This window comes from Salvelinus alpinus, chromosome 35 (assembly GCF_045679555.1).
Source record: "Salvelinus alpinus chromosome 35, SLU_Salpinus.1, whole genome shotgun sequence".
Lineage (NCBI taxonomy): Eukaryota > Metazoa > Chordata > Actinopteri > Salmoniformes > Salmonidae > Salvelinus > Salvelinus alpinus.
This window is the reverse complement of record NC_092120.1, coordinates 18371056-18397499: the sequence shown is the minus strand read 5'-3', so window position 1 is coordinate 18397499 and position 26444 is coordinate 18371056. Positions and strand designations below refer to the sequence as shown.

The window sequence follows — 26444 nt, the reverse complement described above, 5'->3', positions numbered from 1 at the left end:
TGTAAAAGTGCTTTCGAGCAATGCGCATTTTATCCTCTTAACAGTCAAATGAGTATATACCCCAGCATTTACTTAATGTAGTAATCACATCCCCTTGGAATCAAAGGGGGTTTCACAGTCATAAATAGTGTATGGTGTGAATATGAGGACAGCTTCAATGTTACGTGACTCTGAGGCTGTCCACATATGGACACTGTTGTAGCGTAATGGGCTTGGTTTCTTCCGTTTCCACTGCAAATACAGTGCCTTCAGAAAGTATTCACACCCCTTGACTTTTTCCACATTTTCATGTTACTGCCTGAATTTAAAATGGATTAAATTGAGATATTGTGTCACTGATTTACACGCAATACCCCATAATGTCAAAGTGGAATTATGTTTTTCAAAATTGTACAACTTAATTACAAATTCAAAGCTGAATTGTCTTGAGTCAATAAGTATTCAATCTTTTTGTTATGGCAAACCTAAATAAGTTCAGGAGTAAAAGTGTGCTTAATAATACGTTGCATGGACTCACTCAATGTGCAATAATAATGTTTAGCATGATTTTTAAATCACTACCCCATCTCTGTACCTAACACATACAAGTCCCTCAGTCGAACAGTCGAACAGCAAGCACAGATTCAACCAGGGCATCTATTGGTAGATGGGGGAAAAAATACATTGAATATCCATTTGAGCATGACAAAGTTATTAATTACACTTTGGAGGATGTATTAATAGACACTGTCACTACAAAAATACAGGCACCCTTCCTAACTCAGTTGCCGGAGAGAAAGGAAACCGCCCAGGGATTTCACCAATGGTGATTTAAAATGAGTTACAGACTTGGCTGTGATAGAAGGTTACTGAGAATGGATAAACGACATTGTAGATACTCCACAATACTAACATAAATACAGAGTGAAATGAAGGAAGCCTGTACAGAATAATAATCCAAAATATGCATCCTGTTTGCAATAGAAATTAACTTTCTCCTAAATTTAAACCGTTATGTTTGGGGCAAATCCAATACAACACATCAAGTACCACCCTTCATATTGTCAAACATGGTGGTGGCTGCATCATGTTATGGGTATCCTTGTCATCAGCAAGGACTAGGGATTTTTTTTAAATAATAAAAATAAACGGAATAGAGCTAAGGACATGCAAAATCCTAGAGCAAAACTTGGTTCAGTCTGCTTTCCAACAGACAATGGGAGACAAATTCCTACTTTTCAGCAGGACAATTGCATAAAAAACAAGGCCAAATGTACACTGGAGTTGCTTACCAAGAATGTTCCTGAGTGGCCTAGTTACAGTTTTGAAAATGTATTGCAAGACTTGAAAATGGCTTTCTAGCTATGATCAACAACTAACTCAACAGAGCTTGAATAATCTTTTAAAGAATAATGGGCAAATATTGTACAATACTGTTGTGCAAAGCTCTTAGAAACTTACCCAGAAAGACTCACAGCTTTAATCACTGCCAAAGGGTCCTGGACTTCCTGACGGGCCGCCCCCAGGTGGTGAGGGTAGGTAACATCACCCCGCTGATCCTCAACACTGGGGCCCCACAAGGGTGCGTTCTCAGCCCTCTCCTGTACTCCCTGTTCACCCATGACTGCGTGGCCATGCACGCCTCCAACTAAATCATCAAGTTTGCACACGACACTACAGTGGTAGGCTTGATTTCCAACAACGACGAGACGGCCTACAGGGAGGAGGTGAGGGCCCTCGGAGTGTGGTGTCAGGAAAATATCCGCACACTCAATGTCAACAAAACAAAGGAGATGATCGTGGACTTCAGGAAACAGCAGAGGGAGCAGCCCCCTATCCACATCGGGGCGGCAGGGTAGCCTAGTGGTTAGAGCGTTGGACTAGTAACCGAAAGGTTGCAAGTTCAAATCCCCGAGCTGACAAGGTACAAATCTGTCGTTCTGCCCCTGAACAGGCAGTTAACCCACTGTTCCTAGGCCGTCATTGAAAATAAGAATTTGTTCTTAACTGACTTGCCTAGTAAAATAAAGGTAAAATAAACATCGACGGGACAGTAGTGGAGAAGGTGGAAAGTTTTAAGTTCTTCGGCATACACATCACGGACAAACTCTGAAATGGTCCACCCACACAGACAGCATGGTGAAGAAGGCGCAGCAGTGCCTCTTCAACCTCAGGAGGCTGAAGAAATTCGGCTTGTCACCAGAAACACTCACTAACTTTTACAGATGCACAATCGAGAGTATCCTGTTGGGCTGTATCACCGCCTGGCACGGCAACTGCTCCGCCCACAATCGTAAGGCTCTCCAGAGGGTAGTGAGGTCTGCACAACGCATCACCGGGGAAAAACTACCTGACCTCCAGGACACCTACACCACCCAATGTCACAGGAAGGCCAAAAAGATCATCAAGGACAACAACCACCCGAGCCACTGCCTGTTCACCCCGCTATCATCCAGAAGGCGAGGTCAGTACAGGTGCATCAAAGCGGGGACCGAGAGACTGAAAAACAGCTTCTATCTCAAGGCCATCAAACTGTTAAACAGCCATCACTAACATTGAGTGGCTGCTGCCAACATACTGACTCATCTCTAGCCACGTCAATAATGAAAAATGTATATAATAAATGTATCACTAGCCACTTTAAATAGCGCCACTTTAATAATGTTTACATATCCTACATTACTCATCTCATATGTATATACTGTACTCTATACCATCTACTGCATCTTGCCTATGCCGTTCGGCCATCGCTCATCCATATATTTTTATGTACATATTCTTATTTATTCCTTTACACTTGTGTGTGTATAAGGTAGATGCTGTGAAATTGTTAGGTTACTTGTTAGATATTACTGCATGGTCGGAACTAGAAGCACAAGCATTTTGATACACTCGCATTAATCAAATCAAATCAAATGTATTTATATAGCCCTTCTTACATCAGCTGATATCTCAAAGTGCTGTACAGAAATCCAGCCTAAAACCACAAACAGCAAGCAATGCAGGTGTAGAAGCACGGTGGCTAGGAAAAACTCCCTAGAAAGGCCAAAACCTAGGAAGAAACCTAGAGAGGAACCAGGCTATGAGGGGTGGCCAGTCCTCTTCTGGTTGTGCCGGGTGGAGATTATAACAGAACATGGCCAAGATGTTCAAAAAACTTTCATAAATGACCAGCATGGTCAAATAATAATAATCACAGTAGTTGTCGAGGGTGCAGCAAGTCAGCACCTCAGGAGTAAATGTCAGTTGGCTTTTCATAGCATCTCTACCGCTCCTGCTCTTTAGAGAGTTGAAAACAGCAGGTCTGGGAAAGGTAGCACGTCCGGTGAACAGGTCAGGGTTCCATAGCCGCAGGCAGAACAGTTGAAACTGGAACAGCAGCAAGGCCAGGTGGACTGGGGACAGCAAGGAGTCATCATGCCAGGTAGTCCTGAGGCATGGTACTAGGGCTCAGGTCCTCCGAGAGAGAGAAAGAAAGAGAGAAAGATATAATTAGAGAGAGCATTCTTAAATTCACACAGGACACCGGATAAGACAGGAGAAGTACTCCAGATATAACAAACTGACCCTAGCCCCCCGACACATAAACTACTGCAGCATAAATACTGGAGGCTGAGACAGGAGGGGTCAGGAGAGACTGTGGCCCCATCCAATGATACCCCCGGACAGGGCCAAACAGGAAGGATATAACCCCACCCACTTTGCCAAATCGCAGCCCCCACACCACTAGAGGGATATGTTCAACCACCAACTTACCATCCTGAGACAAGGCCGAGTATAGCCCACAAAGATCTCCGCCACGGCACAACCCAAGGGGGGGCGCCTACCCAGACAGGAAGACCACGTCAGTGACTCAACCCACTCAAGTGACGCACCCCTCCTAGGAACGGCATGAAAGAGCACCTGTAAGCGAGTGACTCAGCCCCTGTAATAGGGTTAGAGGCAGAGCATCCCAGTGGAGAGAGGGGAACTGGCCAGGCAGAGACAGCAAGGGCGGTTCGTTGCTCCAGAGCCTTTCCGTTCACCTTCACACTCCTGGGCCAGACTACACTCAATCATATGACCCACTGAAGAGATGAGTCTTCAGTAAAGACTTAAAAGTTGAGACCGCAGTAAAACCTTGAAATCAGCCCTTGCCTTAACAGGAAGTGTAGGGAGGCTAGCACTGGAGTAATATGATGAAATTTTTTGGTTCTAGTCAGGATTCTAGCAGCCGTATTTAGCACTAACTGAAGTTTATTTAGTGCTTTATCCGGGTAGCCGGAAAGTAGAGCATTGCAGTAGTCTAACCTAGAAGTAACAAAAGCATGGATTCATTTTTCTGCATCATTTCTGGACAGAAAGTTTCTGATTTTTGCAATGTTACGTAGATGGAAAAAAGCTGTCATTGAAACAGTCTTGATATGTTCGTCAAAAGAGAGATCAGGGTCCAGAGTAACGCCGAGGTCCTTCACAGTTTTATTTACTTTACAACCATCAAGATTAACCATCAAGATTAATTGTCAGATTCAATAGACGATCTCTTTGTTTCTTGGGACCTAGAACAAGCATCTCTGTTTTGTCCGAGTTTAAAAGTAGAAGGTTTGCAGCCATCCACTTCCTTATGTCTGAAACACAGGCTTCTAGCGAGGGCAATTTTGGTGCTTCACCATGTTTCATTGAAATGTACAGCTGTGTGTCATCCGCATAGCAGTGAAAGTTAACATTATGTTTTCAAATGACATCCCCAAGAGGTAAAATATATAGTGAAAACAATAGTGGTCCTAAAACGGAACCTTGAGGAACACCGAAATGTACAGTTGATTTGTCAGAGGACAAACCATTCACAGAGACAAACTGATATCTTTCCGACAGATAAGATCTAAACCAGGCCAGAACTTGTCCGTGTAGACCAATTTGGGTTTCCAATCCCTCCAAAAGAATGTGGTGATCGATGGTATCAAAGGCAGCACTAAGGTCTAGGAGCACGAGGACAGATGCAGAGCCTCGGTCTGACGCCATTAATTAAAAGGTCATTTACCACCTTCACAAGTGCAGTCTCATTGCTATGATGGGGTCTAAAACCAGACCAGAAGCATTTCGTATACATTAACATCTGCTAACCAGGTGTACGTGACAAATACAATTTGATTTGATTTGAGGTTATTCTAACATGTATTCACCCAGGGTGTTGAATACTTATCTAATCATGATATAGTAGTGGTTTATTTTCCAATAATATTGATTTTTGTATTCACTTTGTAACGCAACAACATGTGGAAAACAACAAGGGGTGTGAATACTTTCTGAAGGCGCTGTAGCAGCAGAGGTCTGTGATTCCGTTGACCACTTGCAGTAGACCACAGGTGCTGATTCTGTCTCCAGGGAAAACACTGAGATATTGATGGGAAGGTGTGTCGATCAGAGCCAAGTTCTTGGTCAGTTTTTTTTCTGCCTTATTTTGATACAGTTGAAGTCGGAAGTTTACATACACTTTTGGTTGGAGTCATTAAAACTTGTTTTTCAACCACTCCACAACTGTCTTGTTAACAAACTATAGTTTTGGCAAGTCGGTTAGGACATCTTCCTTGTGCATGACACAAGTCATTTTTCCAACAATTGTTTACAGACAGATTATTTCACTTATAATTCACTGTATCACAATTCCAGTGGGTCAGAAGTTTACAGACGCTAAGTTGACTGTGCCTTTAAACAGCTTCCAGAAAATGATGTCATGGCTTTAGAAGCTTCTGTTAGGCTAATTGACATAATTTGAGTCAATTGGAGGTGTACCTGTGGATGTATTTCAAGGCCTACCTTCAAACTCAGTGCCTCTTTGCTTGACATCATCGCAAAATCAAAAGAAATCAGCCAAGCCCTCAGAAGAAAAATTGTCGACCTCCACAAGTCCGGGTCATCCTTGGGAGCAATTTCCAAATGGCTGAAGGTACCATGTTCATCTGTACAAACAATAGTATGCAAGTATGAACACCATGGGACCACGCAGCCATCATAACGCTCAGGAAGGAGATGCGTTCTGTCTCCTAGAGATGAACGTACTTTGGTGTGAAAAGTGCAAATCAATCCCAGAACAACAGCAAAGGACCTTGTGAAGATGCTAAACGGGTACAAAAGTATCTATATCCACAGTAAATCGAGTCCTATATCGACATAACCTGAAAGGCCGCTCAGTAAGGAAGAAGCCATTGCTCCAAAACCGCGATAAAAAAGTCAGACTACAGTTTGCAACTGCACATGGGGACTAAGATCATACTTTTTGGAGAAATGATCTGGTCTGATGAAACAAAAATAGAACTGTTTGGCCATAATGAGCATCGTTATGTTTGGAGGAAAATGGGGGATGCTTGCATGCCGAAGAACACTATCCCAACCCTGAATTACGGGGGTGGCAGCATCATGTTGTGGGGGTGCTTTGCTGCAGGAGGGACTGGTGCACTTCACAAAATAGATGGCATCATGAGGATGGATATATTGAAGCAACATCTCAAGACATTAGTAGGATGTTAAAGCTTGGTCGCAAATGAGTCTTCCAAATGGACAATGACCCCAAGACTATTTCCAAAGTTGTGGCAAAATGGCTTAAGGACAACAAAGTCAAGGTATTGGAGTGGCCATCACAAAGCCCTGGCCTCAATCCGATAGAAAATGGGTGGGCAGAACTGACAAAGCGTGTGCGAGCAAAGAGGCCTACAACCTGACTCAGTTACACCAGCTCTGTCAGGAGGAATGGGCCAAAATTCACTTATTGTGGGAAGCTTGTGGAAGGATACCCGAAACATTTGACCCAAATTAAACAATTTGAAGGCAATGCTACCAAATACTAATTGAGTGTATGTAAACTTCTGACCCACTGGGAATGTGATGAAAGAAATAAAAGCTGAATTAAATAATTCTCTCTACTATTATTCTGACATTTCACATTCTTAAAATATAGTGGTGATCCTAACTGACCAAAGACAGGGAATTGTTACTTGGATTAAATGTCAGAAATTGAAATTGAAAAACTGAGTTTAAAAAAAACTCAGGTTGTTTAAGTTTCGAGATATACTCTAATTGTTGTTTTTAAATAAAAATAAGAAAAAGTGAATCGTATTTAGTTAGATTATTTTTTTACATGGAAATGTATGATACTCATATCTAACTGATACAATACGGCAATACCAAGGGCCCTAAATACAACATGCTAAATTTAGTGATAATAATAGTGATTTAATTCAATATTTCTATTATACCTGAGTAGTCTAGTACCTACTCCAAGTTATCTGATCCACCTGTATTTTAAAGTGAACTAAAAGGACAATGCATTAGAGAAGAAGCTGAGCTCCTGTTCTGTTGGAGCCATTTTCACTCTCCTCACTCTCTTCCATTACTGCAGCAGATATCAAAGCTGCTGTTGGTATTCACAGCATTCCCTGAAATGGAGTGTGGCTTTCTGTCTGTTTACAGAGCAAATCTAATGCCGGCTCTAATGTACACAATCTAGTCCACTGCCAGTGTTTAGTGCAAAACCCCTTAAGAATTTTGGCAGTAGTTTCAGACAACTGTGTTCCAGACCAGTTGGCCTTGAGCTAATGTGACTGTCTCCTTTTTCTCAGGGGGGATTTTCGAACAAACAGAGGGACCGGTGCCGCTCGTCAGCCCAGAGGAGCTTGCCTTTAAATTTGCAGTGAACAACATCAACAGAAACAGGACTTTATTGCCCAACACGACGTTAACGTACGACATACAGAGGATTAATATCTACGACAGTTTTGAAGCGTCGAGAAAAGGTGAGTGACATGCACTTTGTTTGCCCAGGGATTGCGGCCAATGGCCACGCTGTGGAATGGATGGAAGCAAGGCCATTGGATGACAACAGACCATAACAAATCAACCTAAAGGTTTATTGCAAGTCTTTCTGGCAAGGGGTTTCATTAGTTTAACTCATAGTGCATTATTATATATTTGGCTGTTATAGATTTTTAATAGTGGTATTTTGTTTGATGTTAGTTCATTAACTGCACTCTGAAACCAGAATTTATTCTAGTAGACATATAAGTCTACAACAATTTTTCTTTGTGGTGGCAAAATTATCCATCTCGATTTTCTTTTGATAATTCATATATATATATCTTTTTCATCTCACTTGTTGAACGTCATGACATGATATGGTGTCTTTCCTAGAGTTAACTCTCTCTCTGTTCTTGCCATTCTAGCCTGTGACCAACTGTCTTTAGGTGTAGTGGCAATATTTGGGCCGTCACATAGCTCGTCCTCAAACGCCGTCCAGTCCATCTGCAATGCGTTGGAAGTGCCACACATCCAGGTGCGATGGAAACATCACCCTATGGACAACAGGGACACATTTTACGCCAACCTGTACCCAGATTACTCTTCTCTCAGCTACGGCATCTTGGATTTGGTGCAGTTCCTGAAGTGGAAAACAGCCACAGTCGTATACGATGACAGTACAGGTGGGAGTATGACGTTTTCTAACTAATGGGGGGGGGTGAGTTTCTCGAAAGCTTCGTAGTACTGAGATCAGCTTAAGTCCAATCGTAGCGATAGAAAGCTTTCCGGAAACTTAGGATTTGTAATACTCTACAGTATATACTTTTGAATTGTGATACTTTTGTCTGATAAATGTGATATGTGTAAGATCAACCACCAAACAACTAAATGACACTTTACAAGAAGCAAAATATTCATTTTGTTAAATGTTTTTGATATGTGTGCGTTGACAGTTGAATGATGTTGTGCGTGGCTGTTAGCTTTCTGATGTTTGTTTCCTAAAGGTCTTATTAGACTACAGGAACTGATAATGGCCCCCTCCAGGTATAACATCAGGCTAAAGATTCGCCAGCTCCCTCTTGACGGTGAGGACACCAGGCCTCTCCTCAAGGAGATGAAGAGAGGACGGGAGTTTCGCATTATTTTCGACTGCAGCCACGAAATGGCTGCACAGATCCTTAAACAGGTGAGAGCCTCACTGGCACTGCCTGGCACTGTTCAGAACTGACATAATTTAACTGATCGAAGCTATAGACAATATCAAATTCATATTCTGCGTTGACATACATTCTGGAATTGGGCTTATTATCAAGCGGTAATATTGTCTTAGAAAAAAATGGTTTTGCTTTTTTGGAAAACGGTATTGCAACAGTGTCAAAATTTAGTTATGTAAATCTGTTTTTCAAAGTAAATATTATGTGTTTTGCCGTGCTTATTTTGGTTGCCATGATATGTATTGCCCTTTACACTACAGTTGAAATGCTGTTATTTGATGTTCTAACTCACACACCAGGAACACTTTGTTGATTTTAATATTGATATTGAAGCACATACTGTGGCTTCTGATGAAAATTGCTGAACTCGGCTCATGTCTCTTCCACTGTAATCTGCATACAGTGGTTACAGATGCATATCAGACCAATAAACTGCAAAATATAGACCATCACAGATTTATCGCTTACAGCATGTGGTGAGGAGACATGTCTTCTTGAGGCAAAGAATGGCTTCCGAAGAACGTAATACAAATGCATTTTGACATAAGTAGTTCAGTTTACGTTTGATGTGTTGATGGTTGAAACAAAATAATATATTCAAAAGATTGCTGGCCTTATGCGTCATACCCCTTCTGTTAGATATGACTCTTCTGAGGAAAAAGAGATATTCAGCAACTCTGGGTAGGATAATGGATGTTGCATCAAAAATGTATCTTGTATTTATAAAGCCCTCTTTAAAAATAGACATGTATAACACTATTCCAAGACTTCTGCAGTACCCTACGTTTGAACTTGCCCTGCTCTCTACCTGTCTGTCTGCACTCTGCAGCCTCTCTGGTGTTCTCACCTAAAACAACCTCCCCTCGTCAGTTCATATCCCCCCTGCAGGTGTAGAGAAAATAAATGGAAAACATGGCAGGACCAGACCTTCTGTCTGGACCTGTCCCAGAGCTATATCCCAGGTGTCTCTTAAAAAGCGCTGACCCCTTTAGCGACGGTTCCATCCTGGTAGTACTTTTTGTCACGTTTCTTTAAGTGGCTCGGCCACCGGGGGAGAGAGAGACAGATGGAGGCCAATGAAACGAGGTTGATGAGGATGTAGTAGAGTCAGGTGAGGGACCCAAAACACACAGATCTTAATGTGACTTTGAAATTGCAGGTTATATATAAAAAAAATCTCCCAGACATTTAATGAAAATTAAATTTGGGCGCTATACTTTCCATAGGCAGGTATTCATCCAACAATAGCGGAGATCCTATATCAATAAATTGATCAATCTTATAGTATTGATAGTGTCATTAATTTTCTTTGTAGTCGGTAGGTGCAGTAAATGGAGAAGAGACTTCCACTTCCAAATAACACAGCAATTTATTTGCATAACCTTGGGTATTCTTCACAACAGATGGTACAATTAAACAGGAAATACTGCCGCCATGGGAACGTAGAAGATTTGAATGTAGATTGAGTGAAACAAGTGGTGGTTGTGATGGGGGGGATGGTGAAATAGGAGGAACAGAGTACTGCTCACGTCTTTGAATGAAGGCCCCCTTTCTCCAGGGAAGGAGTCACGTGATCAGAACAATTGCAAACCCTTTAAATGCATGGTGTCGAAAAAGCCCTCAGGCAGCATAGAATCACAACTTGCTTTTACTATATTATCCAAGGGTCACATGTGGTGCCATAATTGCAACAAAAACAGCATCACGAACTTGGCAACGACGACACACAGCGATGGTCAATACACTCATTAAGACCTGTGGCTTTTCTCCCATTGCTCCTGAACGGCTTCGATGGCGTTCGCCGTTTGCTTGCCAATGTTTGTTTTGACTGTGGATATTGATTGCAAATTACCCCAGCGTGACACAGTGACCTTCTTCATTGTCTTGTCTCTCCATTCCTCTCTCTTTCTCTCCTCCTCATCTCTCCCTCTCTCTCCCCTACAGGCCCAGACAATGGGAATGATGACAGAGTACTACCACTACATCTTCACCACTCTGGTAATTTACAATGCTTGCTAATGCAAATCGAGTCATATTTCCCCCCCCAATCTCCCCACCATTAGATTGTTTTGATGAATGCTGTTTAATTGCCGATGGGGGTTTGGATCCGGTACACAATACCAATTTTGTTTGACTAACTGGCAGCGTAATGGAGTCTTCAATAATCCGCCACCTGTAAACACTTCTATCGCTGTTAAAGTCAACAGAAGTCTTTGAAAAGGTAGCACAAAGGCAACAGATTGGAAGTAGATGATGGAGAATGTCGTTTGAGAGTTTGATTGAGGAAACATATTCATGCAGATAACCTACAATGAATCTTGTGGGAAAGTAGATTACTGATTAGGCCTATTGTGTATTATGTCAGATTATTTTGGACATCATCCCCCATTGTGAGACATATTGATTGAACACTAACACGTCAGTGTTTTGATTGTAGAACATGCACAAGCATTTTTTCAGTTAGTGCAGCCTTGTCCTTTCCACCCTTTTGAGTGCTGTAGTCTAATGGCCCCTTTTAGCTAGATGTCATTTTGTTCAGAATAAGCACAGGTGTTTACCATTTTTTAATTTTTTGGGGAGTCACACCACAATTCGAGTAAGACTTTGGCTCAGGACATTTTCTTCAAGGGTTATACTGTATATGCACATCCTGTGTCCTTTCATCAACAAACTATTCCTAGTTCCACCTTGAATATCCCCTACTGCCATATTGAATTTGGAGGACGTCAGAAACACTAACTCACAATACAGAAACACATTAATAGGAGACAACGACCTCCCTCGGGTGTGTTATTGGGTCCTGTGCCCAGTCTGTTCACTGCTCCCAGCAGAGTACAAGGCTGGGCAGCACAGATTGAATCTTTCTGTCTGGTGACAAAAGGACAGGGCAGGATTAATACAGTGGTCCCCATGGTGATGGTGCTGTATGTGTTCCTATTGGACGGAACTCTCTTTCTCTCTCTCTCTCTCTCTCTTTCTCTCTCTCTCTTTCGCTATCTGTCTCTATGTCTCTCACACACACTCACACGCTCGCAAACACGCACTCACACTGGGGATCAGGAGGATGGGGGCTAGACAGGCCCTAGCATGATGGACTTGGCCAGTCTGTTTTGATAAGACAATATGACATACAGGGCTGGGTGTGATGCGTGTCATCTTTCATGCTCGGCAGCATGGCAATGGCATCGTTCTGCCATGCGTCGTCATTTGTGTAGGCCTATCCCAACAAGCGTTTTAATAGTACCCAAAGCTGTCTCTGTCACACTGTGTAGGTCTCAACCAAGTGTGAGAGAAACTGGTTGAGTTATTGACGGTCGAGTACTTCAAATATGATATAAAATATACAGACACGCATTTTAGCTTAGTATCTATTTGAAATAACAGTTGCCTGAGTTGAGTGCTGCACTACAGCTACTGTACATAACATTTCTCAAAACATAGGATTTCGGGGCGGCAGGTAGCCTAGTGGTTAGAGCATTGGGCCAGTAACCAAAAGGTTGCTGGGTCGAATACCCGAGCTGACAAGGTAAAAATCTGTTGTTCTGCCCCTGAACAAGGCAGTTAACCCACTGTCGTCATTGTAAATAACAATTTGTTCTTAAATGACTTGCCTAGTTAAATATAAACGCACTGACGGTCATGCCATTTCAAAGATTATACCTGCTTGATTCTACCTGAAATGATGAATACATATAGGGCAACAATATTCCCCTTGATAATGTTCATGTTTATCATCCTGGGGACACCAAATTATTAGAGCGTGAACAGGTAATACCAGAATGGTAGTAGGGTAATATAGCAGCAGCCTTGTCCTCTGAAATGAGGCTGTCATAGCTTCAGCCCTTTACACCCTACAGGGTTATCTCCAATAATCGGTGCTGAGAACCTTCCTTTACTTCCCGTTTTAGTGTATTGTCAGTGATATGGAGCATTCTGAAGGTAGTGCCTCTGTGTCAGGTTCATACTGTTAACAGCTTCTCTAGGAACAGATCCCACTGTATGTGTGGTACTGTACTGGTACTGTGTGGTATTGACAACTGTAGTTTTCAGAATTTCAGAGTTTTCTCAGTCAAGTAACTGAATTCAAAGATGAATGCAACTCTCATAAATGTGGCACGTTTAGTTCGAATCCATTACCTGCTGGTATTTTATAGGGTATTTTATACTTCGCAATGGTTGACATTGCCCTCAACAACTCACAATCTTCTAATGGCTGTTTGAATGTGTGCTTGAGTTACAAGATCATTTACATCGCAACTTCTTATCGGAACATTCTTTTTAAGGAACTTGTATGTTTCGCAATAAACCCGGTGCACATAACCTGAAGGAAATGGTTGCCCACAAATGGCATTTAGTACAACAGGGACTTTTTTTGATCCTCCATGGTAAAACATTTAGTGCCACATGAATCCTACTGCTTGTGGAGAGAAAAAAAAGAAACATTTTCCGTGTCTGGAGGCAAGCGGTCTTCAGCGTGTGTCTTACACGCTCCCGTTCCCCCAGCACTAACCCCACAGGGTGCTAATGAAATATCTATTATGTTCCTGCAAATGTCTTTTCCGAGGCCCCGTGGCACATTCCAACACGATATGTGTCGACATGTGACTTCACACTTGAGCCGGGATGGCTGCCCTAGAAATTACAGTTGCTCAGAGAAATCTGTGTTTGCTTATGGGTTGCGGAGGGACTGTAGCGGCTGCATTATTAATTGGATCCAGCAGATGAAGTGGTTCCCCTTTCAGGCGATGAATGTCGTCTGCCTCATTTACTCAGGGAATATTTAGGATAAGCCACAGCGGCAGAACACAAAGTAAAAGGTCATGCCTTCAGGTTTTACTTCTGCACAACAACCAGCTAACACAAACCTTAGAGACATAATAAAAGTATCAAAGCACAGTTTTACCTGGTCCCTCTGTATCATTGTAATTCGCATTTCAAGCGTTTTGTTTATACCTGCAGTTGGGGTTGTGTATAGTCATGAAGGTTCAGGTTGAATTAGATTGGAGGAAGTCAATTTGTAATGCCATGTTAAGGTCAACCTTTCAACATGGTTTCCATCTAGTAGTTTAAGTGAACCTACCTACCATACCAAAATGCCTCTGTGAATAAGACTTAGTGAATGGTTTTAACCACACTGAGAGAGACTGACACCAAGCCTTGTGTTTGGTTTCATTGACTGAGGCACACACTACACTCGAAACACCAGACCCTTATCCTCCTGACGGCTCAAAGCTCAGTCCTTTATTTCACTTCAATATATCTCCCATTTACCACTCTCTCTATCCCCTCTTTTTATGGGAGCACAAAGCGGCTTCCCTAAAGGCCTCTCTGGCAGTAACAATGAGGCCCCAATCCCAGCCGTCTAAAGCTGAACAAGATCATCTACTCTTTGTTTCATCCCTCTCTTTCTGAAGGACCTCATGGCTATCGACCTGGAGCCCTACCGTTTCTGTGGCGTCAACATGACCGGCTTCCGCATCCTCAACGTGGACAACCCTCAGGTGGCGTCCATCGTTGAGAAGTGGTCCCAAGAGAGGCAGATACCTCCCAAGCCCGACTCGGGTCTCCTGGAGGGGATCATGACGGTATGCTTTTGGTCCTCTGTTGTGGAATTCTGAGGCTGATAGTATGCTAAAATCAGCATGAAAGACATCATATTGATATCTATATACCAGCCATGCTCTCATAATTGTCTTTCACCAGCCCTGCTCTCAAAATTGTATGTCATTAACAACATTTCGGGAAGAACATGCATAGAACATTATATTCCAATCTGTCGTATTACCACTATATTACCACTTAGTAACAGTATTACTACTATTACTACTACTGCTATGTACCACCAATGATGCTAATAATAATGACAATGGTGATACTATTGGGTCCTATTATCATCATAATGTCAGATAAGAAGCGCTTGGAAGCAGGAGGGTCGCAGTCTACTAAATTCTGAACTGCTTCATTCAATGTATTCAGGGGAGTTCATAATCTCAAATCCCATCACAATGGTCTAAATCCAATAATCGCAAATCCCATCCCTGATATTCCAATAAAGCCTCCTTTTACGCTCTAACTTAAAGAGCGAGCGTCGCTAATGGGAGATAAAGAGTTAAACATGCGCGTGGTATATTCAACATGAATATTATATTGTGGCAATCCCTCGTTGTTTGTTTATCTAGTCCTGAAATTTGACTGGGGTTCTGATACACCCACACGGTACTCTCACAGGTCTCATTATTTCTGTGTGGAGAAGGAGGGGTTTTATGGAAAGGAGCGCACTCGCTCCGTGTAGTATGCACTTTTAATTGCTCCCGGAACTCCGTATGAGATAGAATCTAGGTGATACAAACATCAAGGTAGGCTGCCTTTAATTTCGTCTTACTTGCCTGGAAAGCGTCATATCCATATTTACAAAAGGAGTTGAGCTCACTTTCTCGGGCATGCTATCTGGAAAATAAGACAAATCTGAGCGCTTTGATTTCCCTTTGTTAGCTTTTTCTCAAACACTTTTGCTGCTACTGGTGCTAAGGGAGTGGACTCCCCTTGTCCACAGCCGTCAGCTGAAATAATGTCCCCCTTTATTCCAGACAGATGCTGCTCTGACGTACGACGCGGTCCACATCGTGTCCGTCTCCTACCAGCACGCACCACAGATGACGGTCAACTCGCTGCAGTGCCACCGCCACAAGCCATGGAGGTTCGGCGGACGCTTTATGAACTTCATCAAGGAGGTGATGCTGAGCGGTTTGTTTTCATTTGATGTTGATGTTTGATCTTGTGTGCGGCGTCCATATTAGGAGATTGTGGATGCCATACTGTTGGTCTCTGAATCCATTTGACAAATTCAATTACATTTGGAGAGGAAAGAAACATTGTGTAATCATGGCACGTACATCTTACAGACAAAAGCAATGTTATCTGGATAAATCTCTTATTCATGAATAGTGTCTCAAAGTAATGAATTACTCAAAGCTGTGTTAATGTAATCTCTCCAGCTAAATTCCCTGTATTCATAACCTATTTACAGATGGCAAACTCACAGTGAGTCATTGTGCCCTATTTGTACTGAAAAGGGAAACTGGTGCGCCCTTCTGTGCACTCTGTTTACAATAAGTGTACCGAACTTCACAAGGCCAGAGCCCGGAGTATAAGTGAGGGGAATGTGTTAGCTCCATAGCTCCATCAGTAGCTCCATCATTGCCAGGGGTAACAGACACCTCTCTGTGAGCGTGGAGAAAAAGGAGGAGGGCGGGCATATCAGTCGATCATAATGATGAGCAGTTATGTGTTTTTTTTCTCCCTTGTGTGGAATCAAGCGAAGGAGATGGTCTTTAATTAACACTGTGGTCTGGGGGAAAATGTGTCTGAGGCGTTGGGACGTAAAATGTAATTAAAAAGGAAATTCATCCGAGTGTGTGTTTGTGTTTGTTTGTGTGTGTGTGTGTATGTGTGCCTTTCCGCCATGGTGTTTGTTTTTACATGTGTACGTATTCACATGCTTTGATGAATGAGTGTTAATGTGTGGTCGTGTGTGTTTCTCTGCAGTCTCACTGGGAAGGCCTGACGGGGAGGCTGTCGTTCAACAGGACCAGTGGCCTCCGCACAGACTTTGACCTGGACATCATCAGCCTGAAAGAGGAGGGCCTGGAGAAGGTAACACACCTCATTCTGACCACAATGACTCCAACTATCAAACTAACCACACCTTAAAACTTCTTATGGCTGCAATCCCGTTAACGGGATGATATGACAACAGCCAGTGAAAGTGCAGGGCACCAAGTTCAAATAACAGAAATCTCATAATTAAAATTCCTCAAACATACATGTATCTTATACCATTTGAAAGGTAATCGTGTTGTTAATCCCACCAACGTGTCCAATTTCAAATAGGCTTTACAGCGAAAGCACCACAAACGGTTATGTTAGGTCACCGCAAAATCCCAGACAAACAAAGTCATTTAACCAGCCAAAGACAGGAGTCACAAAAAGCACAAATAGAGATAAAATTAATCACTAACCTTTGATGATCGTCATCAGATGACACTCATAGAACTTTATGTTACACAATACATATATGTTTTGTTCGATAAAGTTCATATTTATATCCAAAAACCTCAGTTTACATTGGCGCCATGTTCAGAAATGCCTCCAAAATATCCGGAGAAATTGCAGAGAGCCACGTCAAATAACATAAATACTCATCATAAACTTTGATGAAAGATACATGTTTTACATAGAATTAAAGATACACTTGTTCTTAATGCAACCGGTGTGTCAGATTTCAAAAAGCTTTACGCCAAAAGCACAATATTCAATAATCTGAGAACAGCGTTCAGCCACAAAAGGAAGCCAAACAGTTATCCGCCAAATTGTGCAGTCAACAAAACTCATAAAAAGCATTATAAATCTTCACTTACCTTTGCTGATCTTCGTCGGAATGCACTCCCAGGACTCCCACTTCCACAAGAAATGTTTGTTTTGTTCGGTAATGTCCATCATTTATGTCCAAATAGCTATTTTTGTTAGCGTGTTTGGTAAACAAATCCAAAGTCAGGAAGCGCGTTCACTAAAAGCAGACGAAATGTCAAAAAGTTCTGTAACAGTCAGTTGAAACATGTCAAACGATGTATTGAGTCAATCTTTAGAATGTTTTTAACATAAATCTTCAGTAACGTTCCAACCAGAGAATTACATTGACTTCAGATGTGCGATGGAACAGAGCTCCCTCTCATGTGAACGCGCATGGTCAGAGCATGGTCAGGTCATGATAGACCTGACTAATTCCTGTCTCCTTCGGCCCCACTTCACAGTAGAGGCATCAGACAAGGTTCTACAGACTGTTGACATCTAGTGGAAGCCGTAGGAAGTGTAAACTCATCCATATCCCACTGTGTATTCAATGGGGTCTTGGTTGAAAATCGACCAATCTCACAATTCCCACTTGCTGTTTGGATTTTCTCTCTGGTTTTTGCCTGCCATATGAGTTCTGTTATACTCACAGACATCATTCAAACAGTTTTAGAAACTTCAGAGTTTTCCATCCAATACGAATAATAATATGCATATATTAGCAACTGGGACTGAGGAGCAGGCAGTTTACTATGGGCACCTCTGTGCACCTTTCATCCAAGCTACTCAATACTGCCCCTGCAGCCATAAGAAGTTAAAGAAGTATAGTGTTACGTAATTGTTCAGGTTTTCACTTAGTCTGAGGACATAGCACATGAATGGAAATGTAAAATACATGCTTATTTTGTGTAAGATCACCCTGGTGATTACACAGGTTTACACAGGTTTATTTATACCCTCCACAATACACTATTCTCTCTTTCTCTCGTAGGACATAACGTTTGTTTTGCATATCCCCTGTTAAATCGTCTAGACTGAAATCCATTCCAGTTTTCTTCTTTAATATGGAACAAATAATGCACAACGGTCTCCATTTGACAGTATCATTTACCTCCTAACAAGGAAGCCAATGGGCTGTTCAAACATAAGCAGAAGTTAATGGATCATAAAGCAAATTGGATGAGGGAAGACAAAGTGTTAATTGCAAGTCTCTAATGGTAATTCAAGTTGTTGCCCAAAATGCTGTTTGCTAATGAGGTATATCAACCTCACTGTTTTACCCACCAAAGGAAGTCAGAAGTTGGTAATGAAGAAGGAGAATATTTAACTTCCGGTGTTATTTTAAAAGGCAGAGTAGCACCCTGCGGACTATAACTGCTTTGTGGTGATATGGGTTTGTCATACGTTATGGAAGCATAAACTCGAGATAAGTGCCATTATGACTTCCTCAAGCGCTCCCGTATGGCAGAGCCTGTATGAGCCTGTATAATAGCTGGGACATGTCAGCTCAGAATATCACTGCAGCTCCAGGCTGGAACAACCACAATGTGCCAAACTATTTCCGTATCTCATTATTCTGCTGTGCTGGGTCTACTGCTATGTTTGCACATCTCTGAGACTGACTCGTGTGCTAAAACTAGCATGAAAGACACAAAAATGATGTGTGGATAGCTGTATAGGCCTACTGTGTGTTTTTCTCCATCCCTGGTCTCAAGCATGTTACATATCCCACAATACTCAGTGGATATATCTGTGGAATCGGCTTTAGCTAACTGTTCGAGACTTTTTGGCCTAATCTGCCCTAATTGAATTTTAGCCCGAGTTTGAGCTCATACTGGAATTAGGAGAGGTTTCCAGTCAGAGTGGAAAATTCACTGACATGAATATAAAAGAGGGAAGAAAAAAAGGCAGAAAGCTCTCTTCTCCCTGTAGTTGCACCGGTAAATAACTGTTGAATCGCTTCATTGGCTATGCACATTTAATGAATTGAGTTAATTGGACACAATTAGTAAGATTTTGCTGGCATGCAGAGTGGAAGACATTGATATTTTTTTTAAAGCAGCTCTTCTCTTCAGTTGCCTAGTCCTTTTTGGGGGGGGCTGTTTCACACAAGCTGTAACTAATATGCTTTTTAAATTCGAGCATACGCTCCTCAGTGGACCAGACAGAAGGACTTTATCAGGTGTTTTTCACACTGGCTGCGATGCAGCGTGTTTGTGTACCTTTAAACGGATCCACCTCGAGTGCCAGCCAGCCCTGTGAATATTAAATGGCACTTTGGTAGTGACGCAGAAGGAGAAAGAGAGGAGGATGGCGAGGAGGAGAGTAGGGAAAGCGAGTGACTGCGAAGTCGACATGCAAAATTAGGTTGTTACCGACAGCCTACAGGACTGACTATTTTATGGTAATGATATGTTCCAGAGTCGTCACAACAGTATGGAAGGAGCTTTTATGCCCGGAAGGCGCTACTCGAGTGCAACTCCTTTTATTTGCTCGGATCTTTTTGTATTTATCTTAGTGAGATTACTCAGAGCAGGACTTCTCTGCCAACATTATCAAGCTTTTATATTTCCATTTCCGACAACCCCGTGCTGGGCTTTCTTTTCAAAATGAATTGTAGGATTTGTGTTTTGCTACGTTCCTAAGGGCACAAAACTGCAAAGACACCAGACCTGAAATAACCATATGATAATCACGCTAGGATGCTTATCTAGTTTGCAATATTTTATGCTCTGGTTTCTGTATGTGTTTTAAGCAGCGAAAGGAGGAGATTATGAAGCCTAAATGGAAGTCATTGATCAAGATATTACATTTGATTGCTCTCCCACTTTTTCTCCGCGTTGCTCACACACATACTACACAGAAACGAACAACCTATCCTCTTTTTCTGCATTCAGAAAAGTGCTCCAATTACCTATTGTGTGTCTGTTATCAGAGAAGAGTTGCAAGTGGAAAGAATGTTTGTTGTAGGAGTTCGACAAGGCTGTGCTCTCTCTTCATTTCAACAATTCATAAGCTATGATATTCACAAGGTATTGGTATTTTTAGAACAAGGCCAACAGAGGGGGTGACAGGTGACAGTTTGGAGAATCTGACATCTTTTGATACTGAAAAGTTGCAGAAGACAGCACAATGTTTTCGTTCTAATCTTAGAGACTACTACTGAATTATATTGTTTAAATTCGATTATGTTTGAGACAAAATTCACATTTTTGCATGTTATTTATGTTCCAAACCATAACACCAGGATGAAGTGAAACATAGCATCATAATTTCATCATTCCCCACAGAACGATTTGATTTCTTAGACTTCTCTCCTACAATGTCAATTCATTTAGAGCCTGCCTCCACATCCCACCACTTACTCTTTGCACAAACTCCCCCAATAACCTCATGGCGTATAGTTCGTCCAGAGGTGACACAGCCAATCAGCTAATGGAAATGTGTCCCGGTGGGCACTAATGCAGCAAGGTGAGCTTGTGGTAAGTAGAGAGGTAAAGTCGAACTCTTACACGCTTTTCATCTTCCCGCAGGTGGGGAAGTGGAGTTCGTCCGGAGGTCTCAACATCACCGAGGTCCCCAAGCGGAAAGGGTTGAACATCACAGACTCGCTGGCCAACCGTTCCCTGGTCATCACCACCATCCTGGTAGGTCAGCTGACTTTGATCAGCCCTTCGTGAAAGTCTCTCTCTCTCTCTCTCTCTCTCTCTCTCTCTCTCTCTCTCTCTCTCTCTCTCTCTCTCTCTCTCTCTCTCTCTCTCTCTCTCTCTCTCTCTCTCTCTCTCTCTCTCTCTCTCTCTCTCTCTCTCTCTCTCTCTCTCTCTCTCTCTCTCTCTCTCTCTCTCTCTAAGCTACTCAAAACATTTCCTTAGGGGATGGTACTTTATATATCAGTGTCTTATCATTCAATCTTTTACAGGGATTGGCTGAGAAACCAATTTTCCCTTGCGAGTTACAGTGGCTGCGAAAGTATTCACCCCCCTTGGCATTTTTCCTATTTTGTTGACTTACACCTGGAATTAAAATAGATTTTTGAGGGGGATTGTATAATTTGATTTACACAACATGCCTACCACTTTGAAGATGCAAAATATTTTTTGGGGTGAAACAAACAAGAAGTAAGACGAAAAAAACGGAAAACTTAAGCGTGCATAACTAATCACCCCCCCAAAGTCAATACTTTGTTGAGCCACCTTTTGCAGCAATTACAGCTGAAAGTCTCTTGGGGTATGTCTATATAAGCTTGGCTCATCAAGCCACTGGGATTTCTGCCCATTATTAAAGGCAAAACTGCTCCAGCTCCTTCAAAATGGATGAGTTCCTCTGGTGTACAGAAATATTTAAGTCACACCACAGATTCTCAATTGGATTGAGGTCTGGGCTTTGACTAGGCCATTCCAAGACATTTAAATGTTTCCCGTTAAACCACTGGAGTGTTGCTTTAGCACTATGCTTAGGCCATTGTCCTGCTGGAAGGTGAACCTCTGCCCAGGTCTCAAATCTCTGGAAGACTGAAACAGGTTTCCCTCAATAATTTCCCTGTTTTTAGAGCCACCCATCATTCCTTCAATTCTGACCAGTTTCCCAGTCCCTGCCGATAATAAACATCCCCACAGCATGATACTGCCACCACCATGCTTCACTGTGGGGATGGTATTTTCGGGGGTGATGAGAGGTGTTGGGTTTGCGGAAGACATAGCGTTTTCCTTGATTTTTTCCTTGATGACCAGAGTAACTTCTTCCATATGTTTGGGGAGTCTCACACATGCCTTTTGGTGAACACCAAACGTGTTTGCTTATATTTTTCTTTAAGCAAGGTCTTTTTTCTGGCCATCCTTCCGTAAAGCCCAGCACTGTGGAGTGTACGGTTTAAAGTGGTCCTATGGACAGACAGATACTCCAATCTCTGCTGTGGAGCTTTGCAGCTCCTTCAGGGTTATCTTTGGTCTCCCTCTCAGCCGTCTCTTGGCAGGTTTGTTGTGGTGCCATATTCTTTCCATTTTTTAATAATGGATTTAATGGTGCTCCGTGGGATGTTCAACGATTCTGAAATTCTTTTATAACCCAACCCTGATCTGTACTTCTCCACAACTTTGTCCCTGACCTGGTTAGAGAGCTCCTTGGTCTTCATGATGTTGCTTGCTTGGTGGTGCCTCTTGCTTGGTGGCCTTTCAGAACAGGTGTATATATACTGAGATCATGTGACAGATCATGGGACACTTAAATAAAGTCCACCAGTGTGCAATCTAACTAATTATGTGATTTCTGAAGGTAATTGGATGCACCAGAGTTTATTAAGGGGCTTCATAGCAAAGGGGGTGAATACATATGCACGCACCACTTTTCCGTTTTACATTTTTTAGAATTTGTTAAACAAAGTTTTTTTTTTCATTTCACTTCACCAATTTGAACTATTTTGTGTATGTCCATTACATGAAATCCAAATAAAAATCCATTTCAATTCCAGGTTGTAATGTTGTAACAAAATAGGAAAAACACCAAGGGGGATGAACACTTTTGCAAGGCACTGTATGTATAATTTACATTTGGAAAAATAACATCTCCTTTAAACAAAGTCCATGTTAGAAGGTTGAAAAAACATGGTTGGCATTGAGGCCCTCTCCGCTACCACCTCTCAGACCGGGAAATGGGAGATATCTGCCAATTGAATCACAGTGAATTAATTGAACACCACCTTGAATTTACCTCACCATTCTGAATCCAACTTGGATTGTCAAAAGATGTAGTGTCGATCATCATTATGTCACATTAAGATTACCATGAGGATGTGAGGCACTTGCAGTGCAAGGTGCCCATAGAGAACAAGACAGGGAGCCACAATGGACCAGTCTATAAAATATCCACTAATTACATATTAGGAAATAAACAGGTGTTCTCTCCCACCAGCTTTCCACATTCATTTGCAGATCGTCTATTGTGTATATATAAGCCTGTGAACTGGGAGGTTAGAGGGTCTTTGTGGAGCTATCACCGAGGTGCTGACAATGAACATCCCCCACGAGCTTATTCTGGACGGACACACAAGTTATCAACAATGATCAACACTCTCATTAAGTCTGGATTGGAGCGCAAGGCTGTAATTATGACCGAGTGAGGTTTAGAAGAGATATAATCAGTGCCTTCTGGTGCCAACCACGGGGAGTAGCAACTTCAATCACAAAGACAAGAAATAGAACCATAAAACAGGTGGTGTTTAAAGCTGCAGCCAAAAATATATACACAAAATAATATGATTTAGGGTCAGTTTCTTTGAGCCAGATTAAGCCTATTTATGGACTAAAAAACATTTCCAATGGAAATTCCCCGTTGGACAGGGTTTTCAATCCAGAAGTAGGGTTTAGGTCCAAACCAGCCACTTGCATGGATCACCTGCATCTTTTGATAGTGTGTGATGGTTTAGGAGTATTTTAGGAATCAACACTTTTAGATTGTGAAAGCACGTTGAGAATAGAGCATCAGCAGCACTAATATCAGTGTCTGTGTTTTTGATCCATTCTGAGCTTAATGACATTGCATCAAACTGATCTCAGCGATCCGCGAATAAGACGTCTGACAGTTTTATGGCGATATCTTCTCGCATTCTACGAAGAGATTAAGATATTTAATGCGTTTCCCAGCTCTCACATTAATTGTTTTCACTCCATTGCCTGTAACTGTGTCTGCATATCTCCTTCCCCGTTCTCTTATGTACACCCATGCTGCGCTAGAGAGTGTGAAACTGGTTTAAACACTTTGATTTGAGTCCAAACCTTGGGGAATTTAAAGAGTTGGGAAGGCTAGAAACAGATGGTAATGACTTTTTTCTTTCCCCCTGATCACGCAAACTTTTTGATCAAGATAATTGGACACCTTGAACAAAGTTCTCCACTAAGCTCTTGCTTTCTATCTAAATGCATTATAATCAAGTATTCCTTGGTTATCATTTATTCAAAGGTAACGTCCTAATTGCAAACGGCCAGCTAGCTACATATTAGGATTGCAACCAATGATTTACTTTACATTTATTTGTCTGTCCCTGAGATGGTATTTTGGGTGTAGAAAGGACATCTGTTAAGTGTCAGACTAGGATGTGTTAAACCTGTTAGACGTGTTTTGATTCTTCCACCAAGACATACCCATCAAGGCATTTACCATCAAGGCAACATGATTTGAAACAACAGTGATTTCCATATTTTGTCACAGCATTATTATAATATACACTAATGTTCAAATGTTTGGGGTCACTTAGAAATGTCTTTGTTGTTGAAAGAAAAGCAAATCCATTAAAATAACATCAAATTGATCAGAAATACAGTGTAGACATTGTTAATGTTGTAAATTACTATTTAGTGATGGTTGCTGATAATGGGCCTCTGTACGCCTATGTAGATATTCCATAACAAATCTGCCGTTTCCAGCTACAATAGTCATGAACAATATCTACACTGTATTTCTGATCAATTTGATGTTATTTTAATGGACAAAAAATTTGCATTTCTTTCAAAAACAAAGACATTTCTAAGTGATAAGCATAGCTAACACCACCCTGTGAAGCACGTGTTTTTCCGACCGAGTGGTAAACCGTGTTATGACTGGTTATTTCCTCCTCTTTAACTGCTTTTCTAGCAGCTTTGTGTCACACAAAGACGTGGCCGATGGGAATACAAAAGCAGAGGTCACCTTCACTGGGGAATCAATTACTCTGCTTATGAACAGACATCATGAATTGTGTGTCTGGCCATCGGAAGCAATAAATAAATAGCCCATGAGGAAGTGGACCACCATGTCTTTAAAAAATGCACAGTGGGATATGTATGGGCCCTATTTTGCAGACAGATAGTGGGAGACACTAAATAAAGGGAAATATCGAGCCATCCGCCATCCTTTCTTTGAGAGTTTAGCCATTGTTCATGCAGGCAATAGGCATCACCTTGGTTACTCTGAGACCAGTGACGATGGAGACAACATTTCAGGCATGTTTCATTTCATTGAAGCATTCTGTTCCTAATCAAGCTTTTATTCAACCTGATATTATGAGGAGCCAGGGAGAATTTTACAGGGCAGTAAAGACCGCTGGCTCTCTGACCATAAACTGCATCGCACTGTACTATACAATGTCTACAAGGGGCAGTGGACAGGGATGTGGGAGGGGGAACGGCCAGGGAAGTTTAGCTGGCTGCAGAGACTATTTTAGAGTGCCTAGATTCACCATCTATTGTAAATCAACGAGACTTTCTATTGCATGCTGTACATTTCTCTGATTGCACAGCACAGCCGTCACTTAAATCAGTGAGATTTTCCTGTCGACACACAGTGCATTCAGGAAGTATTCAGACCCCTTGACTTTTTCCACATTTTGTTACGTTACAGCCATATTCTAAAATGAATGTAATGTTTTTTTCCCCTCATCAATCTAAACACAATACCCCATAATGACAGAGCAAAAACATATAAAAAAATGTAGCAATAAAAAGCTGAAATGTGACATATGCATAAGTATTCAGACCCTTTATTCAGTACTTTGTTGAATCACCTTTGGCAGTGACTACAGCCTTGAGTCTTCTTGGGTATGATGCTACAAGCTTGGCACACCTGTATTTGGAGAGTTTCTCCCATTCTTCTCTGCAGATTCTCTCAAGCTCTTTCAGGTTGGATGGGAGCATCGCTGCACAGCTATTTTCAGGTCTCTCTAGAAATGTTTGATCGGGTTCAAGTCTGGGCTCTGGCTGAGCCACTCAAGGACATTCAGAGACTTGTCCCGAAGCCACTCCTGTGTTGTCTTGGCTGTGTGCTTAGGGTTGCCCCAGTCTGAACCTTCGCCCCAGTCTGAGGTCTTGAGCGATCTGGAGCAGGTTTTCATCAAGGATCTCTCTGTACTTTGCTCTTTCCCTCAAGCCTGACTAGTCTCCCAGTCCATGCCGCTGAAAAGCGTCCCCACAGCATGATGCTGCCACCACCATGCTTCACTGTAGGGATGGTGCCAGGTTTCCTCCAGACGTAACACGTAACACTTTCATGCCAAAGAGTTCAATCTTGGCTTCATCAGACCAGAGAATATTGTTTCTCATGGTCTGAGAGTCATGTGCTGTCATGTGCCTTTTACTGAGGAGTGGCTTCCGTCTGGCCACTCTA

General features: G+C 42.0%; 1 protein-coding gene across 2 annotated transcripts in view; it reads left to right on the top strand.

The window, feature by feature from the left end:
- Positions 1–26444, top strand: part of LOC139564112 (glutamate receptor ionotropic, kainate 3-like) — a 129692-nt gene that overhangs the window by 62338 nt on the left and 40910 nt on the right. For both annotated transcript variants that reach the window (XM_071383314.1, XM_071383315.1), the window contains exons 2-9: positions 7575–7748; positions 8175–8432; positions 8754–8935; positions 10908–10961; positions 14378–14548; positions 15551–15694; positions 16509–16616; positions 20846–20959. In XM_071383314.1, coding sequence (XP_071239415.1) covers positions 7575–7748; positions 8175–8432; positions 8754–8935; positions 10908–10961; positions 14378–14548; positions 15551–15694; positions 16509–16616; positions 20846–20959 — 1205 coding nt within the window. The remainder of the gene's footprint in view (positions 1–7574; positions 7749–8174; positions 8433–8753; positions 8936–10907; positions 10962–14377; positions 14549–15550; positions 15695–16508; positions 16617–20845; positions 20960–26444) is intronic.